Source organism: Coregonus clupeaformis, chromosome 40, assembly GCF_020615455.1.
Source record: "Coregonus clupeaformis isolate EN_2021a chromosome 40, ASM2061545v1, whole genome shotgun sequence".
Taxonomy (NCBI): domain Eukaryota; kingdom Metazoa; phylum Chordata; class Actinopteri; order Salmoniformes; family Salmonidae; genus Coregonus; species Coregonus clupeaformis.
Window position 1 is genome coordinate 13,797,058 of NC_059231.1, and position 22,170 is coordinate 13,819,227.

Genomic DNA, 22,170 nt, shown 5'->3' on the forward strand with positions numbered 1-22,170 from the left:
GTCTGAGGAGAACCAGGGGCTATATCGGTTCTTAGTTCTGTATTTTTTGAATGGGGCATGTTTGTTTAAGATTGAGAGGAAATTACTTTTAAGGAACAACCAGAGTGTGTTGAATATGAATGATGTCCTTTGTTATTGGGTCTCCTCCACCCCATCAATATGTTATGTTGTATTGTGTATCCCTGCCAAACTGTTAATAACCATTATGAGCCATTATTATTTTAATCAATGACCATCCTCTCCTCTTCTCCTGCTATAAGCAGAGACTCCCCTGGCCGCCGCTGACCCACACCAATCAATCAATCAATCAATGACCATATTCTCCTCTTCTCCCAGCCAGGAGCAGAGACCCCCCTGGCTGCCACTGACCCCCACCAATCAATCAATCAATGACCATATTCTCCTCTTCTCCCAGCCATAAGGAGAGACCCCCCTGGCCGCCACTGACCCCCAGCATGGCAGACGGTCATCAACGTGAAGACAGCCCTCCCCAGTGGGATCCGTCGGGGGCACAGGACCCCTCTACCCCCCCAGCCCATGGGGCTAATGGCTACCCCCCCTCCTACAGGGCGTGCCAGCCAGGGACGGCCCATGGAGCAGCACCACCCTCCTACACCGCCAGAGAGAACGGCTTCAACGGCGACCATGCAGTTACAGCTGGTAAGGACACCTGATATCTGAGACTCAGGGACAGAGCTTCTATAACTGCTGTCTTGTACCCACATACCCTAATCAGTATTGACCAAACTTTTTGTGACTATACAATGTCGAGTTGTAGAATTGCGCACAGAATAATATATATATACACACACACACACACACACGCACACACACACAGGATTTGGTCATTCTGTTTGGTTGGTAATTCTGTGACTGTATGTGTGTGTAGCAGGCAATAAGTGGGGCCCTGCCTCACACTGTGTGGCAAAAACAATGAACACTGAACGCCCTCAGTAGATTCATAATCCATTATTACTGTGGCAATTAAGGGTGAAAATCCCTCTCTTTACTCAGAGCGAGCGAGGCACACATTCACCTCTCCTTCTATCCCTCTCCACACACACTGTACCCCACTCCATTTCCTCCTCCTCCTGTTGCCATGGCAGCGACTCCCCTACAATTTAGTTTGCCAGAGCTCTATTGTCCCTGCAATCTTTCTGCCTTTTCATGTCTATTTCTGCTGACACACAGAACCTAGCACACACAGAACCTAGCACTACCCACTACCGCCACTTTCCACCATTTACAGCACAGGACAGAAACCCATTTAACATCTCTGGCAGGAGTCGTATTAACCTCCTGTACCTCGATCTTAACTGCAGTAGGTTGCTATTGTCTATCATTCATTTACACAGCATCAGATACCTAGCCTGTCAGATTGAATACTATGCACTGTTTAAGACCATATCCCAAACTATTGGTGAAGAAGAAGCAGTAAAGACGACAGAGTATCTTATCTGTTATCACCACACATACAGTACACTGTACCCTGTGGGATGAGCTCCATTAGTATCTAGCCTGGACAGTATGGTTCATGCTCAAATAGTCTGTTCCAAACATTGACTAGAGCATCTGTAAATCAAAGTCCATTTACAACTTTGTTGACATTTAATCCCCACACTCTGTAGCAATGGAACACAATCGGGTAATTACAACTGTCTTTGACATGGACTTTTAGCAAGGTCACTGAAGCTGTTGTACTATTACGTGTTGTCTAAATGTTAAGTGCTTTCTATAATCTTTAGGTAAGTGTTCGGCATACAAATAATATTATGTATGTTATTTCACAGAGTTTTGAATCCTTTAACTTATGTAAACACATTACATTACATTTTAGTCATCTTATCCAGAGCGACTTACAGTTAGTGAATACATATTGTTTTTATACTGGCCCCCCCATTGGAATCGAACCCACAACCCTGGCGTTGCAAACGCCATGCTCTATCAACTGAGCTACATCCCTGCCGGCCATTCCCTCCCCTACCCTGGACAACGCTGGGCCAATTGTGCGTCGCCCAACACAATACAGATCCATCCAACTGTAATGAAACGCTGCATGATACTATGACATTATGCCTAGGTATGTATTATGTTATGCAATATGAACGTGCATAATCAAATCAAAGCAAATCAAATCAAACGTTATTTGTCACATACAAATGTTTAGCAGATGTTATTGCGAGTGTAGCGGAATGCTTGTGCTTCTAGTCCCGACAGTGCAGTAATATCTAACAAGTAATATCTAAACACTATGGCATTGAGTGCTGATGAGAGGAAAGACATTATCATCTCACTTCAGATGTTGTTTTAGCATCTAACAGCTTCTCTCATGGTGCTTGCTACGGAAGGCAGTGGGCAGCATGGTTCCTTGTCTGTCAGCATTTTAGAAGACAAACCAACCTGCTCTTCTCTGCTTTTTTTCATAATGACTATATCTAAAGGCAGCAGTTTTCCCTTTACCTCATTATCAGCAAGACACATCAAAGACACTGGAACATCATCTCAAAATCAGCAAAAACAGTCAAACCTACTGCTACTGAATAAAAGTCTTGACCATAGAGCAGTGCTGGTCCTCTGTGTTTAATACTGACAGTTAGGACCTGAACCTGTAGTCACAAAGCATCTCAGAGTACGAGTGCTGATTGAAGATCAGGTCCCCAGTCAATATAATCATATTTATTAAAAAAGGCAAAGCTGATCCTATACTAGATCTCATACTCAGAGACATTTCGTGAATACAGGCCCTGGACCTCTGGCCATATTATACAGAGAGATCCTCCCCAGCTGTTTGTCTGTCTATTGGGGTGTTTTATGAGGCCAGGCCAGGGCAGGGTGGACAGGATGGGAGGACAGTAGGGTGGCAGGGTGGTATGGGGGCTAGAGCTGGACCTAGCTGGCACACTTTAACCCTGCATGCCGCCGCTTGTCCTCTCCAAAGCCCTCCAGATGCTCAAGAGCCATTGAAGCAGCAAATTGGCTTCTTGACATTCCTCTGAAACAAGTTAAAAAACACAACCAGGAGAAACGGAGAGCGGGAGGGAGAGAGAGAAAGAGAGAGAGAGAGAGAGAGAGAGGGTGAAGGATGCTGGGTTGGTGCTGGTTTGAATTAGGGTGATTACACTGAAAAGTGAAGTGCCATGTCCTTAAGCTACAAAGCCTTCGCCATGGCTTCAAGGAACTAAAGCATAGAACTGAAAATGTGAAGAGTTATTACCCTATTATATTGTAAGAAGTGGGACGGCACTGTTCATCTGAAGTGCTTTATCTGACTGGTATGATCCAAAATTACGCTTTGGTTCGTTCAACCTATTCTATTCAATTTGTCTGAAATCAAATAACGAATTTGGTAGGCTAATGTGATTTTTTTAATTGATTGAAAGCTTCTAAATTGCGTTTAACACCTCATACACATTCACATTGCATAGCAGTGGGTGCAATGTAGCGGCGGCAGCCTACCAGAAGAGTTGGAGGCGTGGCCTATTGGGCGTGTGGCTTTCAGTTTGTACTTTTTGGAAAGTGAATGTCATTCCAGGTAATGTTTTCATTTTTATTTGCATGATTATATGTTCACTGCAAGCATTGGATCTTAAATCATATCTGCATAAGTACTGTGATACTAAAGAGCCTTGAAAATGTTATATTAGTGATGGAAGTCTCTTTTTGCTGTCCAGTCAAAAGAATGCCCAGAGCACGCAGGACCCCCTACCGGCGAATGATGAACTGAAAAATCAAGAGTCATGATTCTACAAGCCTCTCGTTCACATGTCGTTCACCATAGGGGTTTATTGGAGCTGTTATATGTGACTGAGTTAATTAATCCATACAGCCGAATAATAATTCATAATAGATTAGTAATGTATTTCCATACATACAGTGAGGGAAAAAAGGATTTGATCCTCTGCTGATTTTGTACGTTTGCCCACTGACAAAGAAATTATCAGTCTATAATTTTAATGGTAGGTTTATTTGAACAGTGAGAGACAGAATAACAACAAAGAAATCCAGAAAAACGCATGTCAAAAATGTTATAAATTGATTTGCATTTTAATGAGGGAAATAAGTATTTGACCCCTCTGCAAAACATGACTTAGTAAAAAACTGGTAAATTACTTAGTACTTGGTGGCAAAACCCTTGTTAGCAATCACAGAGGTCAGACGTTTCTTGTAGTTGGCCACCAGGTTTGCACACATCTCAGGAGGGATTTTGTCCCACTCCTCTTTGCAGATCTTCTCCAAGTCATTAAGGTTTCGAGCCTGACGTTTGGCAACTCGAACCTTCAGCTCCCTCCACAGATTTTATATGGGATTAAGGTCTGGAGACTGGCTAGGCCACTCCAGGACCTTAATGTGCCTCTTCTTGAGCCACTCCTTTGTTGCCTTGGCCGTGTGTTTTGGGTCATTGTCATGCTGGAATACCCATCCACGACCCATTTTCAATGCCCTGGCTGAGGGAAGGAGGTTCTCACCCAAGATTTGACGGTACATGGCCCTGTCCATCGTCCCTTTGATGCGGTGAATTTGTCTTGTCCCCTTAGCAGAGAAACACCCCCAAAGCATAACGTTTCCACCTCCATGTTTGACGGTGGGGATGGTGTTCTTGGGGTCATAGGCAGCATTCCTCCTCCTCCAAATACAGCGAGTTGAGTTGATGCCAAAGAGCTCAATTTTGGTCTCATCTGACCACAACACTTTCACCCAGTTCTCCTCTGAATCATTCAGATGTTCATTGGCAAACTTCAGACGGGCCTGTATATGTGCTTTCTTGAGCAGGGGGACCTTGCGGGTGCTGCAGGATTTCAGTCCTTCACGGCGTAGTGTGTTACCAATTGTTTTCTTGGTGACTATGGTCCCAGCTGCCTTGAGATCATTGACAAGATCCTCCCGTGTAGTTCTGGGCTGATTCCTCACCGTTCTCATGATCATTGCAACTCCACGAGGTGAGATCTTGCATGGAGCCCCAGGCCAAGGGAGATTGACAGTTCTTTTGTGTTTCTTCCATTTGCGATTAATCGCACCAACTGTTGTCACCTTCTCACCAAGCTGCTTGGCGATGGTCTTGTAGCCCATTCCAGCCTTGTGTAGGTCTACAATCTTGTCCCTGACATCCTTGGAGAGCTCTTTGGTCTTGGCCATGGTGGAGAGTTTGGAATCTGATTGATTGATTGCTTCTGTGGACAGGTGTCTTTTATACAGGTAACAAACTGAGATTAGGAGCACTCCCTTTAAGAGTGTGCTCCTAATCTCAGCTCGTTACCTGTATAAAAGACACCTGGGAGCCAGAAATCTTTCTGATTGAGAGGGGGTCAAATACTTATTTCCCTCATTAAAATGCAAATCAATTTATAACATTTTTGACATGCGTTTTTCTTGATTTTTTTGTTGTTATTCTGTCTCTCACTGTTCAAATAAACCTACCATTAAAATTATAGACTGATCATTTCTTTGTCAGTGGGCAAACGTACAAAATCAGCAGTGGATCAAATACTTTTTTCCCTCACTGTACAGTATACATATATTTCATAGCAATATTAAAGGGATACTTTCGCATTTTGCCAATAAAGCCCTTTATGTACTTCCCCAGAGTCAGATGAACTCATGGATAGCATTGCTATGTCTCTGCATCCAGTATGATGGAATTTAAGAGGTAGTTTTGAGAGCCAATGTTAACTAGCGTTAGCACAATTACTGGAAATGTATGGTATCTACTAGCATTCGCTAGTTAGCAATTACTCTAACGCTAGTTAGCAACTTCCTTCAAACTGCACGCAGAGACATACAAATGGTATCCACGAGTTCATCTGACTCTTCATTGCCAAAATCCTGAAGTATCCCTTTAATATAATCATTTGACATGATAATTTGGTGTTTTGACTCTTGTCTGTTGAGGGGGTTGTGAAGGACACAGTTGTCCTGGTTATCTGTTGAAGTCGTTGTGAAGGATACAGTTGTCCTGGTTTTCTGTTGAGGTCGTTGTTATGAACACAGTTGTCCTGCTTTTCTGATGTGTTAACTTAACGTAGCAGGCGTAATATAAATGTCTGAGCGGTGTTTCTTTCTTTCTGGTCCTGATGAGAAAAAAATAACTGTTGGGGGAGGTTCTCTTCTGCACTGTTGAACCAATCCAGTAAATGTGGAGGAGGAGTTAAGATGGAGCGTAGCCTTGTTAACGTCCAAAAGCGGAAGTCGCGTCACAGGCTCTATTTCCATTTCCCCTGAAAACTGGGTGCATCCGGTTGTTACCGACCCCGCAGAGGGGTGCTGTTAAGGTGGTTGTGGAGGAGACAGTTGTCATGGTTTTCTGTTGTGGTGGTTTTGGAGGAGACAGTTGTCATGGTTTTCATGAGCTTCCCCATGTACACGGGGTGCAGTTATTAAGTCAGTCAGTCAGTACCTTTGGCGGCATCATGTTGGTCATGGGTGTGGCGGGTGAGCTCTCACAGACAATGAGAGAGAGGGGAGATGAGAGGAGGAGGGGAGGGGATCAGGATGGGAGGTGACGAGGGGAGAGGAGGGAGAGAGGGATGGGCAGGGGAGGGGAGGAGAGGGGAGGGGATCAGGATGGGAGGTGACGAGGGGAGAGGAGGGAGAGAGGGATGGGCAGGGGAGGAGAGGGGAGGGGAACAGAGCAACCAAAGCTCAGAATTAGACAGGGCCCAGACCACCTAAGTCGTGTGTTGCTGTGGCAACAGCTTTGTTCCCTTCACACACGGAGGAGTTTTGGGGCTGGTTTCTCTCTCTCTCTCGTTCTCTCTCGTTCTCTCTCTCGTTCTTTCTCTCTCTCTCTCTCTCTCTCTCTCTCTCTCTCTCTCTCTCTCTCTCTCTCTCGCTCCCCCCTCTCCACCCTGCTTTGCAGTGCAGTGCAAGCCTGCGTTTGGCAGTGTGTCTGACTCTGTGGCTGCCTCAGGTCTCAGCTCAAGGGGAATCAGTTTGTCGCTTTGCTCTACTGGTCTGACCAGTACAGGTAAAGAAAAGCTTTTCTGTCCTGGTAGTGTAGCTCAGTACAGCGTTGTCTGCATGTCTGTGAGGATTTTAGTTGTGGTTTTGTATTAGAATATAACTGTTCTTCTCTTTTATACTGCTGTGCTGTTTTATTGAGATACATTTTGATTTGTTTTTATTGATTTATTCATGTGTTAAGGCTAATGAGACAAACTTGCTAAGAGCAGTAAGAGTTGTCACTGTAAGCTGTTAATTTGATTCAACATCATTCTGTCAGGAAGGGCTGAAATGAGACTGAAGACAGTTGTCATTTACATTAGAGTAGACAGTAGATGTGTTTGTGTTTGTGGTGTGTAGCTGTCAGATAGTAAAAACTGTTGTCTCACTGGAATGAACCCAACAACCTTGTGATGCTGTGTGTGCATACGTGTGTGTGTGTGAGGAAGGTGTGTTTGAGCCTGTGTCGTCGTGTGCCTTTGAGACATAAGCTGATCTGGATGCAGGACACATCACTGCCCAGTCTGTGAGGAGGTAGGGAGGGAGGGAACGAGGGAAGGGAACAAAGGAGAGAGGGTATCTGTCTAGGTGAAGGAGTTTGCGGTGCATGTCTGTCTGGAGGGATGGAGGGAGAGAGGGAAAGAGGAAGGGAAGAGCGAGGGAGGGAGGGGGGATAGAAGGGAAGAGCGAGGGAGAAAAGGTATCTGTCTAGGTGAGGGAGGGAGCAGTGCATGTCTGTCTGGAGGGAGGGAGAGAGGGAGAGAGGGAGGGAAGAGCGAGGGAGGGAGGGGGGATAGAAGGGAAGAGCGAGGGAGAAAAGCTATCTGTCTAGGTGAGGGAGGGAGCAGTGCATGTCTGTCTGGAGGGAGGGAGAGAGGGAGAGAGGGAGGGAAGAGCGAGGGAGGGAGGGGGGATAGAAGGGAAGAGCGAGGGAGAGAAGGTATCTGTCTAGGTGAGGGAGGGAGCGGTGCATGTCTGTCTGGAGGGAGGGAGAGAGGGAGAGAGGGAGGGAAGAGCGAGGGAGGGAGGGGGGATAGAAGGGAAGAGCGAGGGAGAGAAGGTATCTGTCTAGGTGAGGGAGGGAGTGGTGCATGTCTGTCTGTCTGGAGGGAGGGAGGGAGTTCATCATAGCCAAGCTGTAGGCTCCAGAATAAAATGACGTTATGGTGCTGTCAAAATAATCAGGATAGAGACCATAGTAATAGAACATGCATAGAACCTCTGACCATGGCAAATTGCTTTCCGTACACCATAGGCAATAGGGTACCATTTGACACGCGGCCTTGGACTGTGTGTGTTGGAATGTCACACTGTGTGGTTGATCTGCTAGGTCAGTCAGACTGAGATCAAAGAGGTGAAGGCTGGAGGATCTTCTCTAGGTTTCTTCCTAGGTTCCTGCCTTTCTAGGGAGTTTTTACATCAACAAGGCCACAGATGTCTCAAGTTTTGAGGGAGCGTGCAATTGGCATGCTGACTGCAGGAATGAGCTGTTGCCAGAGAATTGAATGCTTATTTCTCTACCATAAGCCACCTCCAATGTCGTTTTAGAGAATTTGGCAGTACCTCCAACCGACCTCACAACCGCAGACCACGTGTAACCACGCCAGCCGAGGACCTCCAAATCTGGCTTCTTCACCTGAGGGATCGGATCGTCTGAGACCAGCCACCGGACAGCTGATGAAATTGTGGTTTTTCACAACCGAAGAATTTCTGCACCAACTGTCAGAAACCGTCTCAGGGAAGTTCATCTGCGTGCTCGTCGTCCTCACCAGGGTCTTGACCTGACTGCAGTTCGTCGTTGTAACCGACTTCAGTGGGCAAATGCTCACCTTCGATGGCCACTGGCATGCTGGAGAAGTGTGCTCTTCACGTATGAATCCCGGTTTCAACTGTACCGGGCAGATGGCAGACAGCGGGTATGGCGTTGTGTGGGCGAGCGGTTTGCTGATGTCAACTTTGTGAACAGAGTGCCCCATGGTGGCGGTGGGGTTATGGTATGGGAAGGCATAAGCTAACGACAATGAACACAATTGCATCCTGAGGCCCATTGTCTAGCCATTCATCCTTCGCCATCACCTCATGTTTCAGAATGATAATGCACAGCACCATGTCACAAGGATCTGTACACAATTCCTGGAAGCTGAAAATGTCCCAGTTCTTCCATGGCCTGCATACTCACCAGACATGTCACCCATTGAGCATGTTTGGGATGCTCTGGATCAACGTGTACGACACGTGTTCCAGTTCCCGTCAATATCCATTAACTTCTCACAGCCATTGAATAGGAATGGGACAACATTCCACAGGCCACAATCAAAAGCCTGATCAACTCTATAAGAAGGAGATGTGTCGCGCTGCAAATGGTGGTCACACCAGATACAGAATGGTTTTCTGATTACATTTACATTTACATTTACGTCATTTAGCAGACGCTCTTATCCAGAGCGACTTACAAATTGGTGCATTCACCCTATGATAGCCAGTGGGACAACCACTTTACAATATATATATATATATATATATATATATATATAATTATAATATTTTTTTTTAATTTGGGGGGTAGGGAGAGGGTAGAAGGATTACTTTTATCCTATCCCAGGTATTCCTTAAAGAGGTGGGGTTTCAAGTGTCTCCGGAAGGGGGTGAGTGACTCTGCTGTCCTGGCGTCGTGAGGGAGCTTGTTCCAACGCAATGCCCTCGTTTGGGTGTAGGGACTGATCAGAGCCTGAAGGTACGGAGGTGCCGTTCCCCTCACAGCTCCGTAGGCAAGCACCATGGTCTTGTAGCAGATGCGGCTTCAACTGGAAGCCAGTGGAGTGTGCGGAGGAGCGGGGTGACGTGAGAGAACTTGGGAAGGTTGAACACCAGACGGGCTGCAGCGTTCTGGATGAGTTGTAGGGGTTTAATGGCACAGGCAGGGAGCCCAGCCGACAGCGAGTTGCAGTAATCTACAGGATCGAGTCACCGCTTTGATGTTAGCGGAGAACGACAGGGTGTTGTCCAGCGTCATGCCAAGGTTCTTTGCACTCTGGGAGGAGGACACAACGGAGTTGTCAACCGTGATGGCGAGATCATGGAGCGGGCAGTCCTTCCCCGGGAGGAAGAGCAGCTCCGTCTTGCCGAGGTTCAGCTTGAGGTGGTGATCCATCATCCACACTGATATGTCTGCCAGACATGCAGAGATGCAATTCACCACCTGGTTATCAGAAGGGGGAAAGGAGAAGATTAATTGTGTGTCGTCTGCGTAGCAATGATAGGAGAGACCATGTGAGGATATGACAGAGCCAAGTGACTTGGTGTATAGAGAGAATAGGAGAGGGCCTAGAACTGAGCCCTGGGGGACACCAGTGGTGAGAGCACGTGGTGCGGAGACAGATTCTCACCACGCCACCTGGTAGGAGCGACCTGTGAGGTAGGACGCAATCCAAGAGTGAGCCGCGCCGGAGATGCCCAACTCGGAGAGGGTGGAGAGGAGGATCTGATGGTTCACAGTATCAAAGGCAGCAGATAGGTCTAGAAGGATGAGAGCAGAGGAGAGAGAGTTAGCTTTAGCAGTGTGGAGAGCCTCCGTGACACAGAAAAGAGCAGTCTCATTTGAATGACCAGTCTTGAAACCTGACTAGTTTGGATCAAGAAGGTCATTCTGAGAGAGATAGCAAGAGAGTTGGCTAAAGACGGCACGCTCAAGAGTTTTGGAGAGAAAAGAAAGAAGGGATACTGGTCTGTAGTTGTTGACATCGGAGGGATCGAGTGTAGGTTTTTTGAGAAGGGGTGCAACTCTCGCTCTCTTGAAGACAGAAGGGACATAGCCAGTGGTCAAGGATGAGTTGATGAGCGAGGTGAGGTAAGGGAGAAGGTCTCCGGAAATGGTCTGGAGAAGAGAGGAGGGGATAGGGTCAAGCGGGCAGGTTGTCGGGCGGCCGGCCATCACACGTCGCAAGATTTCATCTGGAGACAGAGGGGAGAAAGAAGTCAAAGCATATGGTAGGGCAGTGTGAGCAGGACCAGCGGTGTCATTTGAGTTAATAAATGAGGATTGGATGTCGTCAACCTTCTTTTCAAAATGGTTGACGAAGTCATCCACAGAGAGGGAGGAGGGAGGGGGAGGAAGAGGAGGATTCAGCAGGGAGGAGAAGGTGGCAAAGAGCTTCCTAGGGTTAGAGGCAGAGGCTTGAAATTTAGAGTGGTAGAAAGTGGCTTTAGCAGCAGAAACAGAGGATGAAAATGTAGAGAGGAGGGAGTGAAAAGATGACAGGTTGGCAGGGAGTCTAGTTTTCCTCCATTTCCGCTCGGCTGCCCGGAGCCCTGTTCTGTGAGCTCGCAATGAGTCGTCAAACCACGGAGCAGGAGTGGAGGACCGAGCCGGCCGGGAGGATAGGGGACATAGAGAGTCAAAAGATGCAGAAAGGGAGGAGAGGATGGTTGAGGAGGCAATTTCCTTACCTTTTTTAAGGTATCTGTGACCAACAGATGCATATCTGTACTCCCAGTCATGTGAAATCCATAGATTAGGGCCACATATCTTTCAATTGACTGATTTCTTTAGATGAACTGTAACTCAGTAAAATCTTTGAAATTGTTGCATGTTGTGTTTATAATTTTGTTCAGTACATCAGACACAACATCACTGGGTTGGGGAGGGATTGACATTGAAGACATGAAGCCCAGTTTCATGATCTTGATCTCAGGGTGATCTGAGGGTGTTAGCTAGTATCTTGTAGGCTGTTGATTGATGTTCCTGGATTTAAAGTATCAACTGTTCTGTTCTATTTTCTAGCTAGTTTGAGACTACTTGGCATGCATGACTTCTACTGAAGTTGTTAAAATAGTCTCTTTCAGGTTTGCAAGTTTTCTTGAATAGTTTTGTGTTGATTGGATTAAATTGACTGGAATGACACTTGGGTTTGGCAGTGGTACGCATCTGTCCATGTTTGTATGACACCCTCCATTTCACTCTGAAATGGAGCCACAGAAAGCAGGATAATTTGAGTGGGCGAGTGCGCTGTGTGAGTGTTCCCGGAAGACGTGTTTGTGTGTGTGTTTGTACGCGTGCGTGTGTCTGTGTGTGAGTATCTGGTGGGTGGAAAATGGTCCTGAAACAGCTCCACGTCGTGACCACAAAAGCTCTCCACCGCCAACTAACTATTCCCACTGAAATACACTGTTGCCATGTCAATTACACAGTGTAGGAGACTGACATTCTCAAAAACACTAAATTATGAAAGTAAAAATGTGAAATAAAGGACATGATATGGATCTATAGTATATATTGGAGTCCATATGCACAGGAATCATGGATGTATGGCTGTCCAATGTTTACATTACAACATATATCCATGAACCCTACCCACACACACTTGGGCTGGGATACAATATTATCACGATATTTAGGTGCCAATACGATATGTATTGCGATTTTATATGTATCACAACTTATCACAATTCTATATGTATGGCGATTTTGATACTGCAATGTTATTGCGATTCAATGTTCCAAACATATTGCTCACTATATGTCTGCTGCAGAGAGACAAGAGAGCCACGAGAAAACGATCAGTTATGGAAATAAAAGTGCTGAAAACATGTTTGGCTCACCATTGAAAAAGAAGATTGAGGCCAAGCTATAGAACAGTGGTTCCCAACTTTTTTGGTTACTGTACCACCAACAGAATTTTGCTCTGCCATGAGTAGCCCTGAAGTACCCCCTCGTGCATTTGACCAGTAGGCCTATGGTCTCATGAGTCTTCTCATGGCCTATCCCTGTGGATAGGCCAAGTACCCCCTGTGGATAGGTCCTAGTACCCCTGGTTGGGAACGACTGCTATAGAAGGAGAAATACCAGAGTTCTGGCACAGGTACAGCCGACTAGCACTAGCTAACGTTAAAACTGGAATCCTTAATGGTGAAACTGCCACGTCCGTTTGCGTTATTACAACAACAAAGACGTTCCGGCAAACAATGAATACTGTTTATTTCCCTCGGACATCATTGCACTGCAATTTTTGTACCTTAATGCGCGACGGTCCCCCAGCACTCCCCACCTTTGCTTCGTCAACAAAAACAGTTTTTAAACCTCAAATACACTACAAGTTTGTATTTCCTGCAGGAAAATTGTCAGCAACAAAAGAGTGATCAAATTAAGATCCTACATCTGTAGGTCTAATGGGTAAAGGTATCATCTAGATAAAATAGTTTCTGACCAGTGGAGGGTATCCGGGTCGTATTCATTAGTGCACACCGTAGCAAAACATTTTGCAACGAAAAACGAAAACATGCTTCCTTTGCTTTAGTTTGGTTCATAGTGAATACGACCCTGGGCACACAATTGTTGGCTCAAAGTTATCTGCCAATCACAGGCCCAGGCCCAGGACCATTTCTGATTGGCCAGTAGGTTTGGCTGCTGTCTTCCTGCCTGAAGCTGTGTTTCCATGGTGATTTCTGCAGTTAGAATGCTGCCAATACTCCCAAGTATAGATTTAAGTATATATTTTTTATATTAAACAATCAGCCTTAGATGGACAGAAAGCAATCATTAAATGAATTATCAATCAATAAGGACAGACCTTAAGTGAATATTTCATTGACACACTATGATTGACAAGATATGGTTGGTTTAGACATGTCACTGACGACTGTGTGTATGTGTGTGTGTATGTCTACCTGTGTGTGTGTGTCACAGAGCAAGTGTCTGCGCGGATTGTGCAGGAGGTGACAGCCGAGGCGGTGGCAGTACTGAAGGGAGAACAGGAGACAAGACTGCCCTCAGGTACACATGCACGCAGCACACACACACACACACTCTTGACATGTCCCGGCCCTCCCCTCTCTTCCCTCCCCACCCCTCCAGAGGAAGCATAGCGATTCTGAGTGTGACACAAGAGGTCCTTTTGGCCGATGTCAGTGGACAGAAATGGTGCCGTTGGGGTGTGTGCGTGTAGGGGTTAGAGAGCCGTGTCAGGACTGGACAGCTGTCAGAGTAGATCTACCATGGTGGTAGTGCTGGGAGCCACATAGCAACACTGACCCTCAATATGTAGTAGCCTCTCTATTCCCGGATGCGACGTCTGTCTGTCAGCACATCTATGGCATCATACATCTATGGAGGGTTAGTGTGTGAGCCAGCCTTGAGGTCACTGAAGGGAAGGTTGTAAGGACTGTGCTGTTTCTTTTTGTTATGCATTGCTTTAAATGGTCTGTCTGTTATAAGGAAGCCTGTAATGTACTTGCATTACTACTATTAGCTAATTCACTATTATAGTTCCTCACATTTCCACCAGAGAATGCTCATTAGAGGAATTACTCAGCAAAAAACAGCCATTATAGTATTTATTCACATCTTTACTATTCACAGAGACTTTCAGAGGAGCTTTAAAGGATTAACCAGAGAGAGAGTGAGATATAGAGGGAGGGAGGGAGGGAGGGATGGAGAGAGAAAGAAAGAGAGAGAGACACTCCAGGCTTCATCAGCTACTATCTCAACACACACACAGACACACACACACAGACACACACACAGCACACACACACAGACACACACGCACAGACACACACACACACACACACACACACACACACACACACACACACACACACACACACACACACACACACACACACACACACACACACACACACACACTAGCTGTTTCCAAACTTCACTCCCTATAAATTGTCATCTCTCTTTGTCTGTCTCACTCTGTCTGTTTTTCTGTAGTTGAAGACACAGCAAACCTGCCTCCCTCCCCTCCTCCCTCTCCTGCTGCTGAGCACTGCTTCGGACCCCTGGATCAAGGTAAGGTCCTGAGAGAGAGATGAGAGAGAGATATGAGGGAGAGAGAGAGATGAGAGACAGATGCGAGAGAGAGATGAGAGAGTGACATGTTATCATCATGAGTGTATGTGAAGTGGAGTTGTATTTGACCGTGCTGAGACGAGTTGGACCCCATTCCTTCTGCCAATTGGAGGATACTGTATGTGTCACCTTCAGAGGAACCATTCACAGAGGCTACCTACCTGGGTCGTGTGGTTACACAGAAACAGGAAACCAAACCCAGGAAGTGTTTCTTAGACATTCATTCTCTTTGAACAGAAGTCCTCTCCCTTCTCCTCATCTTCCTTTTTACCCCAGATTTAGAAATGCTCTTCATCACTTCTTTACCTCAATTCCTCCATCCACAAGCCCATACTCCTTCATCCTCCCCCCTTCCCTGACCATGTGTCTTGGAATGCAAGTGCATGACCTTTGCATGACCTCACCCATCCTCACTCTTCCTCACGCCTCACCGGCATCCTTCCTCTCCCCTAACTTTCCTCACCCACCCCTCCTGTCCTTGCAGATATAACTCTGGTAGCCTGTTTGCCTTCCTAACCTCTCTTGTTTCCACTGGTGTATCTTTGTCTTTACTCTTCTGTCTTGTGTTTAAGCATGTGTTCTTGTTAGTTTTTCCTTGTTCTCTGCCCATGCTTGTTTGTCTTCCTGGTTTGTTTCTGATCGTGCCTGACATGTTGTCTGTGTTCGTCTAGTCAAGTCTGACTGCAGTGGACATGTGACCTATGACAGAGATTGTGGGAGGAGCCAGCCATGCTCAGACAGACAGGTGGTTGAATTTACATGTTAGCTACTTCCTGATGTTCAGAAAATGGAAACTCCCTCTCTTCCTATTTTATTACGTAGCAATCTCCCTTAGATTTAAATGTCTTTATCAATTCATATATACATTTAATTAGGTTTATAAGAGAACACCTTGGCACCACTGTGCTACTAGGGGTAGTGAGTAAATACCTCAGCCAGCAAGCAAAGTCATCGGCCCACTGGCGGCACTACAACACTTTGCTCATCAGCACTGCAGCAGTCGGTCCAATAACATTAGCTTTCAATGGATGTAATTGTTACATTGCTTTACATCACGGTCACTGTTACATTGTTCTGACTATGTGATCCCATCTTCTCTCTGAGTATGGCGGACCCCAAACTCAGTCACTTTCAGTTGCTGGTCATTGTCCTTGTGTCTTTGTCTTGTTGCTTCTCTCTCTCTCTCTCTCTCTCTCTCTCTCTCTCTCTCTCTCTCTCTCTCTCTCTCTCTCTCTCTCTCTCTCTCTCTCTCTCTCTCTCTCTCTCTCTCTCTCTCTCTCTCTCTCTCTCCCCTTCTCTCTCTTTCCCCTTCTCTCTCTTTCCCCTTCTCTCTCTCTCTCTCTCTCTCTCTCTCTCTCTCTCTCTCTCTCTCTCTCTCTCTCTCTCTCTCTCTCTCTCTCTCTCTCTCTCTCTCTCTCTCTCTCTCTCTCTTCCTCTTCCTCTCTCTCACCCTTTGTCATAGTTTTTCCCTTGTTCTTTCTCTCTTTCCTTTTCTCTTTATCTCTACCAGTTTCTCTCTCTCGCTCTCATCAGTCTCTCTCTCTCTCTCTCTCTCTCTCTCTCTCTCTCTCTCTCTCTCTCTCTCTCTCTCTCTCTCTCTCTCTCTCTCTCTCTCCCTCTCTCTCTCTTTCTCCCCAACACTTAAGTCCCTCTATCCCCCCTTCTCCCTCCCTCCCTGTGTGTTTCTCTGTGTGTGTCCAGATTTCCCCTACAGTACGTTCTTCTCCTGCGTGTCTGTTGTTTGTCCCTCTACCTCCTTCCCCTTCCCCTCCCTCACTTTCTTTCCCTCCCTGTCTGTTTCTCTGCGTCTCTCCCTCCCCCTCTCCCCCTCTCCCCCTCTCCCCGCCTGTCTGTCTGTCTGTCTGTCTGTCTGTCTGTCTGTCTGTCTGTCTGTCTGTCTGTCTGTCTGTCTGTCTGTCTGTCTGTCTGCCTGTCTGTCTGTCTGTCTGTCTGTCTGTCTGTCTGTCTGTCTCTCTCTCTCTCTCTCTCTCTCTCTCTCTCTCTCTCTCTCTCTCTCTCTCTCTCTCTCTCTCTCTCTCTCTCTCTCTCTCTCTCTCTATCTCTCTCTCTCTCTCTGTGTGTGTCCAGATTTCCACTGCAGTACGTTCTTCTCCTGTGTGTCTGTTGTTTGTAGATGTAGGGGATGAGGAGGAGGAGGCCTGCCCTCTCCACCACTTCCAAAATTCTCGGGAGAGGTGCAAGTTCCTCGCCCCCTCCATCTCTGTGTCTATGCCCGAGGATGGCCCCTACCACTCTGACGAGGAATACTATGATCACCCCTTGTTCAGCCCTGAGTGGGATCGCTCTGTCTCCTCTCGGCCCTCAGTGCCGGCCGCTGCCTTTAGACAGATCCAAGGTGAACCGCGCATGGTTCCTCTACGTACGCCATTCTTCCTTCCTATCTTCCCTTCTTCCTCCTACCTTCCTCTTTCTCCTCTCTTTTACCCTCGATCCCCCTTTTCTGTGGTTCGACCAATAACCTCCGTCTTTCCGTCCGTCCGTGTGTTTGTTTGTGTCCCTATGGTGTCAATTAGCTCAAAGAATCTGAGCACTTTCATGTTTTGTGATGTTTTTGATGATCTAGTTTTTTGTGATTTTCCTTTTATTTCTATATCTCAATCAAAGCCATTTGTTCCCTATAGTCAACTTTGCCTCCGGAAGCATCCCATTACTTATCAAAGTGATCCGATTAATATAAACCTAACTGTATTCATTTATAATTTGAACACAAACTTGGCTGAGAAAATTATTAAACCTACATGTGCATACTTGCAAGTATACATATCATGAACTGCATACATATTTATGTATACAGGTAAAAAAAAATGGCATATGCAAATCACGCAAACAGAGTGGCATGCAGGCCCAGGACTTGTTGTGGTCCAAATGGCTTGCAGCAATATACAGAGGATTGTTGTGCATGAACTAAGACTTGTTCCATGCACATGTTTTCCTCTCTGCCGGTCTGTGACATCTTCATGCCATGTGTTATGTATCTGTCTGTCATCTCTCCCTCAAAGACAAACTCATCCCTGAGCTCTCCCTTCTCATGTGTCCCACCACCCGCTCATACACACACACACCCGTTGTAGATCACCGGATTCACAGGAAGACTGTCAGCTCAACACACACACATACACACACACTGCACTGCAAACACACACACATGCTCTCAGAGGACACACAGCACAAACACTCTCAATACGCTCTCTCACAACTCCAAAAGGCTTATAGTATTAGTCGACAAAGACATGTCCTTACTTAGCACCTCATCAAGGCTGATGTTTCCTGTAGTAGGCTGGAGGAAGGGGCGCAATGCACCACAAAAATCTGAGGGGGCACAACGTATGTGAGGATGGCTGGGGGGTGGTCCGGAGGGTGGCTTGGCTTTGCATTTTTCAAACACCTGAAACAGCTTTTTGAAATCTAGAGCCATAATCAATATGCTTCATTCTATGTAAAAAAATATGTATATTTTTCTGCATATTTAAGCATATCTCTTGACTGCTGGTTCTTTTTTTTTAAGAAACTAAATATGCTTCTCTGCATCTCTGCTAAAATCTGGGTAAAAGATTGAAAGGAATGTGAGTCTTATTCATTACATTTAGCTATTGCTTGCTTTTCTAAAGTATGCCAACTTTGCCAACAGGCATGCCAGCTAAGCTAGTTAGACAAGCTAGCTACTCTAACTTGATTGACAGCATGAAATGGCTTCTTGGTAGCTAGTTATGAGGTTGGAAGATTGGGAACCTATCTGGGCTAGCTAAAGCCAACTTCATAGAATTGCTAGGTGGCTAGTATTAGTACAGAGAAACAACGTCTCTATGTCTCCAGCTTGCAGACTGTATAAAGGCGTCCGCATGCTTCAGTTCGGCTGGCCGAGCTCAGCTAGTCGAACCAAACGAGTGTGCTCACATACTTCTTTAAAAGACCTTCACTTATAAAAAGAGAAAAAAGCGGCAATAGTACTGTTTGTCCACTTTGAGACACCATAGCCAGTATACACTTCCTAAAAATAACAAGAAATCTGTCATTAATTTTGACGTTTTTGCCAAGGAGAGCTTAGTCGCACAATTTTGCATCTGACTGGGATGTTTGGTGCAGTACTTCTCAAGTGAAAAAATTTACATGAGGCCGAGTCGTCTCTCGTTGAAAGACAACAGGCATTTCATTGAAGAATCCCTACTGTTGACCAATCGCCAACAAGGGGGTGTAGACTTCGGCTACCGACTTCGGCTTGCCTCAAGAAAAAATGTTGTGTGCCTGAACAGCTGAAAAAACTCTTGCCAATGTCTAAAACTAACAAATACGTCACAAAATGTCATCATAATATACAATATGCACCAACTGATCCAAACTGTTTCGGCTGGGATGCATGCGGACGCCTGAATTCATCAGTCCTCCTCTCTGTCTCCTCTCCCTGAGCAGAGAGTGCCCCTGCTGTGATGTGACCCAGCAGGCTGTACACTGCTGCCACATCCAGTCACTGCCCTGCTCTACACACACACGCGAGCTAGCACACACACACACACACACACACACACACACACACACACGCGTACACACACACACACACACACACACACAGCAGCTCAGCCGCCTGGCATAACATATAAAACCCTGAGCACTCTGCCACATGGCGAGGAGAGGCGTAGCGCTGCCGCATAAATGCTTTTGGGTTGAGCAGCATATTTCTGCCTCTAAGCAGGATTTTAGAATCAGAATTTGCACCTCATAGTCAGCATGACAGCTTAGGAGTTAGGAGCAGAGGCACCCCCAGCCCACAGTCAAAGAAATCAATCACACATCACTGTGCAGAGCAGAGCATCCTCCGCATGCAGAACAGTACCGCAGCTCTGCATACTGTGGCCCCTTTATCCATAGGGAATGGATTAGGTAGACGCAAGAGAATTATCAAACTTTAGGTGTGTGTGCTGATCACATAGAGAGGATGTGAGGATATGCTTGTTTGGGGATCTGTTCCATATCTTCTAATGGTTTGGGTTTGGAGGGTTGAGTACTGATCCAGGACTGATCCTAGAACAGTGATAAAGGACGTGTTCTCCTTGGAGCCACTGTCTGTCTCTGCCTACACTCTATACTATCTAGAACCTAAAAGGGTTCTTTGGCTGTCCTCAGAGGAGAACCCTTTGAAGAACCCTTTTTGGTTCCAGGTAGAACACTTTTGGTTCCAGGTATAACTTTTTTGGTTCCATGTAGAACCTTTTTTGGTTCCATGTAGAACCCTTTCCACAGAGGGTTCTACATGGAACCCAAAAGGGTTCTACCTGGAACAAAAAAGGGTTCTACCTGGAACTAAAAAGGGTTCTCCTATGGGGACACCCGAAGAACCCTTTTGGAACATATTGCCTACACCCCAACACCCATCACATGCTGACTAACTGATCAACTCAGGTTATGGTTACAGAACATGGATGAGGTGAGAGTGGGATTTCTGATATATTTCTCTCAACTGACAATGGGAGGGCCATGTCCACTTAGTGTAAAATGTACTGTATGTATAGCTACAGTACACAACTTTGCTTGCAAAATACTGTTATAGTGTATCATGCATGCATTTTCTTACTGATAAAGGTATGTTTGAATGGAAATAACCTGATGTGGTGTGTCGGCATGGTGTGTGTATGACAGAGAGAAAGAGACTATGGCCGTTGTGTGCCTTTTTGAAAGCATCGATCCACAGCAGATTTTACAGACAGAGGTGAGGGTTCTTTTATAGCCTGACGAAGACCTTTGGGTCCACGTTGTCACAATTGCACTCAATAAAACTGCAGGAATATTCAACAGTGTGCTGGACAAGTATCTATCGTTCTGTCAGGATTATTTTATATATTGTATATAAAAAAAAGCCTCTGCATGCTTAAACTCTATGATCCAAAACATCCATACCACCAAACCTAAACAAACCACATGGCCAGGGGAGAAACGTCACTCACTCATACGCTACAACATCTGTGACCAGTGCATCTATCTCTGTCTACAGTAGATAATATACAATATACACAGTGAGCCACCTTTACAGAGCTGAACGTGTCCCACCGATTTGTACCCATGTAACCCAAGTCTGTGTTGCCAACCCGTAGTCTTGATGTCTACTGTCCACCTCTCTCCTTCTTTTATACAAAGTAGAGACCATCGAGGCTCTTACAGACACATTCGAGGAGGAGGAGGAGGAGGAAGAGGTGTTGATGTTGGAGGAGGAGGAGATGGAAGGGGCAGCAGCCGATATCGTGGCAGCTCTTGAGGAGCTGTGGAGTGGGGATGAGCCTGAGCCGGACAGCCCCCCGGCCGAGCCCTTAGAGCAGGCAGAGGCCATAGGCGAGGCCCATACTGTGCCTCCCGTGCAGGCCGAGGCAGCTAGTGCCGCCCCAGAAGGCCCTAACGGGAGGGAGGAGGTGGAGGTGGAGGAGAAGGAGGTGGCAGAGCCTGAGGGGGAGGAGGAGAGCCCTGAGGAAGGTGTGTCTGTCTGTCCTCTCTCTCCTCTCCCAGGCTGCATGTTATTGTATTGCGTGTAGACAATAAGATAATTTAGGCTGCAAGGCAACGCTCTGCTAAAGGCTGCAAGGCAACACAGGTGAAAGCTAGGAGCCATGTTTTAAAACTTTCTTCCTGGTTCCTCTTTTCTTTTTGCTTTTCTTTTCAGTTTTTAGCTGCAGTTTTTGAGACTGGGCTTTTCGTGTCTGTGTATTAATGAAATGTCGCTGATGCTACTTACCGACGTATTGATGTCTCATTGGTGTTAACCCATCACTTAGTGTCTTTCTGCCAGTAATGTTTGCCATTAAAACACCTAATTTATATAGCATGTAAATCACCCATTCTCTATTGCATTCAGCTGTGTTTTCTGTTCAGTTTTCCTTAAGCTGTCATTGTAATAATATCAATATCAGTGTTTTTATTGCCATTTCACTGGTTTTCATCTTTTAGATATTGTGTCAATACAGTGTTATTCTGTCATTTTTCTTATTGTTCAAATATATTTATGTCTTAGTTGATCTTAATAACCTTATACTATCGACTAATAAAAGTATAACTTATACAACTTATTCTAGCAAGATTTGATGATAGATGATTGTACATCGTCCTCAAAGGTAATAGTTGAATAGTCCAATTATTCAATACACATTCATAAATCAGGGTGTAAAGCAGACATTTAGCTAAGTGCAAATCATTATGATTTCTCCATAAAGCCTGGAAAGAATGACAGAAAGGCTATTATTTTACCCTTTATTAGATATGTAAAGTCGTCATTCGTCGGAAAACCATTCCATACCTCATTGCTTGATTCTTCTCATCCATCAACGCCATGGCTGCCTGCACATTCCGGTTCCGTCATTCCGGTTCCATCACGTTCCGTC

General features: G+C 45.9%; 1 protein-coding gene across 7 annotated transcripts in view; it reads left to right on the forward strand.

The window, feature by feature from the left end:
* The window catches only part of LOC121555138 (microtubule-associated protein 2-like), a 127,237-nt gene that overhangs the window by 59,467 nt on the left and 45,600 nt on the right, over positions 1 to 22,170 (forward strand). For all 7 annotated transcript variants that reach the window (XM_045212085.1, XM_045212086.1, XM_045212087.1 and 4 more), the window contains exons 3-7: positions 416 to 660; positions 13,619 to 13,705; positions 14,654 to 14,731; positions 16,926 to 17,147; positions 20,939 to 21,268. In XM_045212085.1, the coding sequence (XP_045068020.1) occupies positions 456 to 660; positions 13,619 to 13,705; positions 14,654 to 14,731; positions 16,926 to 17,147; positions 20,939 to 21,268 (922 nt within the window). In that variant the 5' untranslated portion in view covers positions 416 to 455. The remainder of the gene's footprint in view (positions 1 to 415; positions 661 to 13,618; positions 13,706 to 14,653; positions 14,732 to 16,925; positions 17,148 to 20,938; positions 21,269 to 22,170) is intronic.